Below are 9,900 nucleotides of genomic sequence, written 5' to 3'. Positions count from 1 at the left end.
AGATAATGGAAGCAGACCTCAGATATTCTTAAGAAATGGCCCCTATTATTGTTCCTAAGATCAAAGAAGAATCTTTGTTGATCAACCCTAATCACTTTTGAGACCCCCAAGATCCGAATTTCATCCTGAGATGGCAAATCATGAGACTTATCCACATTCAACTCAGAAGAGGTGGTGGGTTGGCCAGAAATAAAGCCAGCACCAACATCATCCGAAAGTCCAACAAGATGTTCTGAGGATTCAGAGTTTTGCTGTTGCATAATTCAAACACTCAAATCACATAAAACAGATCAAAACTTGGAAAATACTTCCGGCATAGCAGGGGGAAAATACCTGCATGCAAAAGAATGAAACCTGATTGGGCAGACTGAAAAGCCTTGACGACTCATTAATCTCGGCCATGATGTTCCTGAATGCTGCCCACCCTTCATCCCTGGAGCTTCCTGCAGGAACAATGATAGCACTATGATTTCTGCTGACAGAAGCTTCAGACACCTTCACAAAAGAAATTAGAATCATAATCTTGAAAGAAATAAACATACATGTAACACTTTTCACAAGATAGAAATGTTAATAACCATAAAAATAAATGAGGCCAAAAAGACTGCAAAAGGAATAGCAGTTACAATCAGATGTATTCCTTCTAAATATACAGAATATTTTCAAATTTCAAACCATACAAACATAGAAAACATATTTAAACTTCAAGAGTGGGTACTGAGCAGAGATCCAAACACACCCCATTTTAGTCCATTGACAAGAGAAATAAGGCATTTCATGAAGGAATTGATTGATATTTTGATGCATTTAACATACTGTAATCAATCATTTTCTACCATAAATATTGAGAAAAAAAGGCAAAAGCAAGCATGATAAAAAACAGATTGGCATCCCAACTTAATGAAGTAATCTAATTAGGCGAAAGATGATAACCAACAAAAGTCCAATCAAGTAAACTGAAAATTGAAACAGAAAGGCTGAAAGAAATAAACAGAGAAGTATAAACTAAGTTAAAGATAAAAATGGTAATAGTTACCTTTTAAGAAACAATACCTCCTATTCTCCCCAATATCGAAGTAGAAAATCTGGAAAAAGGAGTAATTAACCAAAGAGTGAGAGAAACACAACTTCATTATACAACTAAAATTGACACCTCTCTCACATATGCATGCAATATAAGGTATCTAACTAGTTAGCAATTATTAAATTTTAATTGAAAACCATGCTGAAGAGCTCTTGATCATCGAAATTGACGTAGTAATTAAATAGATCAACAAACCATGAAATGTTGGATGATGGAACAATGACAGTAGAGTGGGGAGGGGAAGTTTTCTCATAAATCTCAAGGTAACGACCATGAGGGTTCTCCTTGAGATTGAAGTAAAAAAGCTCGTGTTCTTCCACCTGAAGAGTTTTGCAAAGCAGCTCCACATCATTTCCACCACCACTGCTGCTGGAGGCGCCTCCTCAGACGCCTCCTGGTTTTACCTCCATCTCAACCATTGTTATATCACTGCTATAGTTATGCTTGTGAGATATTCTGCTAAAAATTATAAAAAAATATTGCTGATATATTTTTAGCAATCTTTTGCATGTCTGGCACCAAATTGATGGCTCAAAAATGCAACAAGACTGCTCAAACCCTCAACATATCATTAACATAAATTCCTTGAAACAATTATCAACAAAGCTCCATTGAGAAGCCATAGGCATAATTTTATCATCTTCCTTGCTACTATGTGCAGATAAGTCAAGATGAATCATGGCTGCTTTTTGACCAAGAAGCATCAGTTCTACATAACAAAGTAAACTTCGTGATCTTATCTGAACTGTGAAGTTGAGACAAAATAATATCAGGTTCGTGCTTCGTCAGGGTGGACAGAACTAGAGCAAAAGTTTTAGTAGTTGAGAAACGGGGGCAGCGAAAAACCTTGGACATTAAAATTATTACCACACAAGTTAGTAGTCATGGAAGTGTACAATCCAATGAAGAGTGTGCTAGCAATATGCCTTTCTGAACTAAGTGATGTTGAAACAATGCCAAGTGTTGGAAGTTCAGCTTCCAGGTAAAAAGGTAAGCCCAGCTGCTTTCTGGAATGGGTATAATGCACCTTAAATATGTGGTTTCATAAACATGATCTCCCTTTTGCCTATCTTCATTCCCCTTTATGTTAATAAAGAAAGTTGAAAGTGGAAAAAGTGGAAGTGAGTCAAAGTAGTTTTCATTGCTCTAATAAGAAGGAAAATATTCATGGAGAATCAGAAGCAGCCCAAGACACGACGCAGCTGCAAGAGGAGATATAGTTTCTGGGATTTGAATTCATGACTCACAAGGAATCAACTTTACCATTGCATCGAGACTCACCTCTCCCTGGGGAATCAAACTAAAGGAAAATTAAAAATTGAGAACAGACAGATAGAGCATTAAAAAAAGGAAGTCATGCCAGATAGTAGATTAGATAAATGCAACAAGTGAAGAATATCTAAAAATATATAACATGCAGTAACAAGTGCATTAGTAAGATTTAACATAACAAGTGAATTTACTAAGGACACCAGAAAGTAGAAAACTGGATATAGTACACCAAAAAAAAACAAAAATCCTGAAATTTATTCTTTTGAAGTAGTGAAGTTATTGTACCACAGCTTAATGGGTAAAGTGCATATTGTGGCAACATAGTAACCATATTTGCCAACAGTTTCATCAAGATGGACAAGACCTAAAAAGTAAATACGAGGCTTGCAAAATGAAGTTTAGAAACAATATTACAGTCAGGATCGAAGTACATGATACTTTTGCCCTTGAATGCAATGCAAAGGCAATAACCTGTCTCTCCAGTACTTGAGAGGATTCTTTTCCAGACTCTGCGAATGCAATAAAAAGTGGCAGGGCTTCCAGCAGGAAGATGTTGGACAATTCCTATGAGCCATACCCTTAAAATGAGTAATTCCAGGATATCCCCTTAGTTATATTGCAAAAAAGAATGAATATGTATTCGAAATATAAGTCTCAGAATTAGGATTAAGATCATTAGTAGAACCAAATACCAATAAGGATCTTTGTATATAATGGAAAACAAGTTGCTCCTTCAATGACACTATCATTCTTTTCAGAATCCTTCGCCAGACATAAATGTCACAAACAAAGAATGAGAGGCTTGACCTACTTTTCCATTTGGGTGCTCCAAATATCTAGTTTCAATTAAGAAAGCAACACTTAAACCTAGTGATAATACAACAAGAATCCAGACAGCCCAAAATATTATATAATGCATGTCTGACTTAACTTATCTAGTGTTTAGGATATATTTTTGCAGATATAAGTTTTGGCTGAAAAGCTATTTTGAGTAAACATCCAGAAAACCATTCATGTATTTAGTTGATATAGGATACAAAAACATAGGTGGATCTACCATGTTGCTGAAGACAAGGCTGGGCAAACACTCAACAAAAGTTGGAATGACTCATAGGTAAAACAAAATGCGAGCTGTTTATACTGTATTCTAGTCTAGAAGACATAGAATCTAACAAAATGTAAATAAATAAAAAGTAAATAAAAAATTGAAGTCAAAGGCACAATTGAATAAGTCGTACTTGGACCATTTGTTAAGCCAACATAAGAGGGCATAGAGTTCGCAAAGCCTTGAATAGGTATTATAGAAAAGAGCCATAACCTGAATCCTAAACCCTAGTCCCAAGAACTGTCTAATAAACCATATCTATAAAACTGTCACAACAACTGAAACCGCATCATAATAAACTATGCAAATATCAATATAAATATATCGCTTATGCATATCGCCTACGCCTATCAACTTCCAACAAGACAGAATTTCTGAAAATAGTAAAACCGGACAACAATAAGAACACACAAAGATCCACAAGCAGTTATGGCAATAGCAAAGGAATTAAAAGCAAAAGAAACTAATTACCTCCAGAGCAATCCCAAACACAGCATCCTTGAACTTAAGAATCCACATAAGAGGGCATAGAGTTCGCAAAGGAATTAAAAGCCGAAGAAACTAATTACATCCAGAGCAAACAACATCCTTGAACTTAAGCATCCGCGTCCAAATCTTTCTAGCCACCTCTCAACTTTACCACATTGTTGAAACTGTTCAGTATCCCAAATTAGTGACAATTGCCAGTAGCATACCACATACCAATGTTAGGAAAATAGGACTAAAATAGACAGAAGCTCCTAGTCTTAATGAATTTCTTCTATCAAAACAAATGAGCAAAGGAAAGGACAGAAGATTCAACACTTCATGAATCATGGGGAATATTAAAACTACTATTAAAGCCCTACATAATTCATGATGACCAGTGAATTGATGAACCACTAGGAATAATAAGGTAGCATTTGGTTCAGGCAGAATATGATGAACATGAAAGCACCAACTGTACTGTTTTGTTCTCAATGGTTCCACCCCTTTCAGTGGAACCAAAATGTTCTACTTATCAGTCTTTTGTCATGTTTTGCTCTGCTTTGCTCTTCCGCAAAACACAGAAAAGAACCACGTTTTGTTTTGTCTTGTTTTAAGTTCTAACGTGAGACAAAAATCAAGTACCAAAACTGTATTTAGAAAATAAAAAATTGCAGATAACATATATTACAAACTAAGAGTATCTATGGCATACAAAAAAATATTCAAATTCAGTAGTTATTTGTATGTGGATCATTCATTTCTACTTTGATCACAACATCACAATGAATTTTTCCATAACTAGAGAACACATTTTATTTAAAACTGATGATATGAAAAATGATGATTGGATCAGTGCTCTTTAAAAAACCTCTTCAATTGAAAGTGTCCTTCCTAAGATTTTTTAATCCAAGACTAGTTAAGATTTGATAATTCCATTATAAAATTTCCTTTAATCAGCTAATGAATGTGGAATGTGAAATGTTTAAAATCCATGTAATTTCTTGATTAATTCCAAGCATTATGCAAATGCAAAATATTGGGAATATTAACAGATTAAAGAAAACTTAGGACATATTTAGTCTCACATGAATTATTTGAGAGCACTGACTTTCTTGGGATATTTTCTATTACTGTCGGTCTTGCTTTGAATCTTTATAATCTGTGGATGTGAAGAAACTGCATTCTCACTCTCACCCTTAGAACGAATGGAAACATCCTCTTCCTCCTTAACCAGAGTCTTCTCGGGTTCCCTTTGTAATGAAGTACTTTCAGCACTAAAATTTCCACACGTAGTTTCGACAGGTTTAGGTTCAAACATGGTGACATTAGAAACTATATAGCTCTTGTTATATTAGAATAAACAGGCAACTTAGTGCTACAAAGTCCAAACACAATGGTGTCAGGTCCTCCAAACACAATGAACCAATGAACACTGATTTGATGAACCACTAGGAATAATAAGTATTAATGTCTCCTATTGCTTGAGTATATAAGTAAAGAACCATTTATTTTGCCATTCGGGCAGTCTTCCCCATCAGCTATAGCTTTTGCCTTTTGGGATGGAGTTAGGTTCAATTACTTTAATATAGCACAATGATCTCTCTTGATGTTAGGTTATTTCTGAAATAAATGTTCATACAAATTTATTGACATCTGAAAATACACAACAATAAATAACCACATATATGTCAGGTAAGTGATGAACAAAATTAATACTATGCTAATCAAATTGCTGGTCATGTTATGTATAATTCTGTTTCAGAATCTGATATTTGAGAAAGTCTAGCATGCATCTAATAGAAGGTACTTAGTTCTAGATGATGTTAAAACATGAGATAATATACAAAGAAAGTATTTCTTTGAATGAGCCCTTGGGAATCAAGATCCAAGAAAAGATGACTAATATTACACCAAATCAAAATAGTTGTTAACTGAGAGTTGAGAAAATAAACACCTCTTTGCGAATATTGGTTGGGAGAACAGAAGCATGAGGTTAATTTCAATTTTCTTATTGACGTTCAGAAGTGGTGAAGGGAGAGTGTGAGTGGAAGGTATATGCTAAATATCCCATCCTTATAGAAAATTGCCGATAGAGTGGCACCTTTCATTATACTTCTTCCACTTTCTTCTTCCTCTGGCAGCCATGGTAACAAGTGGCTTGTTCTGGATTCATGGTTTTGGAAAAGGAAGCTGAGTCTATAATATAACAGAACAAGAAAAGTAAAAGAAGAGAAGGAGGTGAAACCAAATTGAAATGGAAAATACCTCTCTTGTGTATTATTGATTAACTTGTGTGTGTTTACATATACAAAGTGAAACTTCACTTCCTAAAAGTTTTAACTACCCATATATAACTTTCTTATAATATCTGCGTAACTAACTTTCTTCTAACCTCTCACTTAAACGAACATATATAAGTTATTTTCTTAAATATAAAGGTTAAGCTTCACAAATTCTTAAAATCAAAGAAGCATCAACTTAAATTAAGATATGTTTAAATAACATGTTAAATTGTTCATTACTTGTAACTTTAAACAAAATATAAATTAGAAATGCAGAATATGAACTCCCAAGTAAAAAGAAAAGATTGAGAGAACCTATATTATATTTGTACCCTTGTAATTGGATGCAACTTCTAGCTGGCTGCCTCTCAATATAAGCACAAAGTGATCAATGTCTTGTTTCCAAATCCCCACCACCATCCACAAAATTAATTTCATATACATCTTTTTGTTGTTTTTACGAAAATTTTATCCTTGAAATTAATGTTGTTAGACTCAAGAAATGTTAAGTAATGTTTCATGAATATTTTGTAATCAAATATCACTCATAATACTTTCGGTGAAAAAAAGAGATTGAGTATGCATTAACTTAACATACAATCGTATACAGTAATTATCTTTTAATTTAAAATTGAATTTTACTTGAAGGAAAATAAAATCAAAGATAGATATAGATAAATACAGGTGTATTAAGACACTACAACACCAATCTGCCTAGAAATAAATGCACCACAAAAAGAAATAAAACACCAATTTTACCCATGTATAAATGCACCACAAAAAGAAATAAATGCACTACAACACCAATCTGCCTAGAAGCAGAGAAAGGTTTGGCCAGAATAATTGTTAACCAAGTAAATAAGGCAATGTTATACTTGAGTGAATTAATCTTAATGCCAGTTACTAACATAAGAATCAAAAGAAGAAGAAATCTTACTTGGGTGTAAATCTTATGGTCAAGTTTCTATATGAGAAGCAATCTTGGCCATTTGATGATTCATATCAGTAGCCTTGTAATGAATGCATCCTCATTCTCTCCTTTTAAGGAACACAAACTAGATGACTTGAAACACAACATTTCTGTCACTTTCTCCTTTTGTCATGGACCTTGAGACAAATCAGAGAGAAAATTATTGCACGAAGTAAAATGATTCTAATACTAATTAATGTACCTCAGAGCAAGAAGCTTGCATTGAGAAATCATTGAAACAACTAATAACACATTGTTGAATTTCTAGGCCTAATGCTTCAAGGGTGTTAAATGTAGAAAGCAACAAGCCTGGCTTCCATGCACAATAAATTTCAACCCTGGTGTCCAAACTCCTCTCTACCTCAAACTGCAAAGAAAGAAGTTAAAAACTAAACCAGTGAAGGAATGAACTAATCTCAAATTTCTAATCAAGATTTCATTTGGCTTTACATCTTTGACAATGCCTGCCATATTTGCACCTACTTCTATTTCTTGTTGCAAATTGTTGATCTTCTCCAGAAGTTCTTCATAATCTTTGAAATTGTTGCAAATTGTTACAATTACCACATATATGTAGGTAAGTGATGAACAAAATTAATACTATGGCAATCAAATTGCTGATATGAATTTTCTTTGGTCATGTTCCGCGTAATTCTGTTTCAGAATCTGAGATTTGAGAAAGTCTGGCATGCATCTAATAGAAGTTACATAGTTCTAGATGTTAAAACATGAGATAATATACAAAGAAAATATTTCTGTGGTGAAGATAGCTTGAATAAGCCCTTTGGAATCAAGATTAAGAAAATATTACTAATATTACACCAAATCAAAATAGTTGTTAACTGAGAGTTGAGAAAATAAACACCTCTTTGACAATATTGGTTGGGAGAACAGAAGCATAATTTCAATTTTCCTAGTTATGTGGAAAAGTGGTGAAGGGAGAGTGAGAGTGGAAATACTATAATAGTTATTTGTATGTGAGAGTGGAAATACCTCCAGAGCAATCCCAAAAACAGCATCCTTGTTAATCAATCCCACACTTCAGCAAAGGATGTGGCACAGAGTGTGACAAGTGTGATATTTTCCATTAAAAAGGGCTTACCCTTCTAGTTATGGCAATAGCAAAGTTACATAATGACCTGAAGGTGGCTTGCTACATTATGCCTTGTCAAGCCTTCTACTTTCATTAGTTCCAATATTCTTGAAGGAATACCAGATAACATATTCTTGATCGATGCCAAGTTGTCCCAATGCCTTCACAAATTTTTTGTGCATCTCTGGTGTCCAGTCTACCTGAGACAAAAATCAAGTACTAAAACTGTATTTAGAAAATAAAAAATGGCAGATAACACATATTACAAACTAAGAGTATCTATGGCATACAAAAAAATATTCAAATTCAGTAGTTATTTGTATGTGGATCATACATTTCTACTTTGATCACAACATCACAATGAATTTTTCCATAACTAGAGAACACAATCTATTTAAAACTGATGATATGAAAAATGATGATTGGATCAGTGCTCTTTAAAAAGCCTCTTCCAATTGAAAGTGTCCTTCCTAAGATTTTCAATCCAAGACTAGTTAAGATTTGATAATTCCATTATAAAATTTCCTTTAATCAGCTAATGAATGTGAAATGTTCAAAGTCCAATTAATTTATTGATTAATTCCAAGCATGCAAATGCAAAATATTGGGAAAATTGACAGATTAAAGAAAACTTTGGACTTATTTTTCTGGTAATGTGAGCCATACAGTTATTTTAAACCAATAAAATGAGCATGTGCCAGCAAATAGTACATGCAAGATGGTCAGAAGAACATGATACAAAGAATGAGTCATCATAAATCAGCTTACTTTCACCTTCTTCCTATTAGCCTTAGTCTCACATGAATTACTGAGAGCAGTGACTTTCTTGGGATATTTTCTATTACTGTCAGTCTTGCTTTGAATCTTTATAATCTGTGGATGTGAAGAAACTACAATCTCACTCTCACCCTTAGAACGATTGACAAAGTCCTCTGCCTCCTTAACCAGAGTCATCTCGGGTTCCATAACCATGAGTTTATCTCAATTGAATCAATAAGTTGCATAACCAACCTCATGATTTCCAAAATTTATACACGAAATCAGCTAATTCTTGAATAATCTATAATTTCAATATGAACTTAAAACTTTAACCCTAAATACCATGTTGCAAGAATAAGCAAACATTCAAAACATAAATAAAAAGTAAACTTGCCTAAAGTAACAAGAAGAGGAATTACATGATCCACTAAAGATGAAAAATGCGACAAACATAGGGGACAAGGGTAATTGCAAGAACAAAAATAGAGAGGAGAAACATGACCTTGATGGTGCTAATGTTTTAGAAGGGCATGTCGTGAAGAAAATTGACTTCATGAACCCTTATGACTGTGAGCAACCTTTTCTCAACCACTGTTATGTCACAAGACTGCTCAATCCCTCAACATATCATTAACATAAATTCCTTGAAACTATTAGAAAAGTGATTCAGTTATTTACTGATCACATGTGCAGTTTGTTAGATTCCTTTGTTAGAGTTTGTTAGAGAGTTTGTTGTTCTGGTATCTTCCCTTTTCTCTCTATATAAAGGGTTTTGATACTTCTTGTAAATTACAAGTTTTAATATACAAATTCAGAATCATTTCTTCTTCTTATCTTCTTCACGTATTCTTTAGTTTCTTATTTCTT

General features: G+C 33.8%; 1 protein-coding gene and 1 long non-coding RNA gene across 2 annotated transcripts; both read right to left on the bottom strand.

The window, feature by feature from the left end:
- On the bottom strand, window positions 7,155–8,008 carry LOC109349521. Its single transcript, XR_002107988.1, has 3 exons — window positions 7,632–8,008; window positions 7,384–7,548; window positions 7,155–7,318 (listed from the first exon to the last, which is right to left on the bottom strand). It is a non-coding gene; the product is annotated as an uncharacterized LOC109349521 (long non-coding RNA).
- Window positions 8,198–9,228, bottom strand: LOC109350424 (transcription activator GLK1-like). The gene is made up of 2 exons (XM_019591662.1): window positions 9,043–9,228; window positions 8,198–8,474 (listed from the first exon to the last, which is right to left on the bottom strand). The coding sequence occupies exons 1-2, from the start codon at window positions 9,226–9,228 to the stop codon at window positions 8,340–8,342; spliced, it is 321 nt and encodes a 106-aa protein (XP_019447207.1). The 3' UTR covers window positions 8,198–8,339.

Source organism: Lupinus angustifolius, chromosome LG06, assembly GCF_001865875.1.
Source record: "Lupinus angustifolius cultivar Tanjil chromosome LG06, LupAngTanjil_v1.0, whole genome shotgun sequence".
Classification (NCBI taxonomy): domain Eukaryota; kingdom Viridiplantae; phylum Streptophyta; class Magnoliopsida; order Fabales; family Fabaceae; genus Lupinus; species Lupinus angustifolius.
This window is presented reverse-complemented; position numbering and strand designations above follow the sequence as displayed.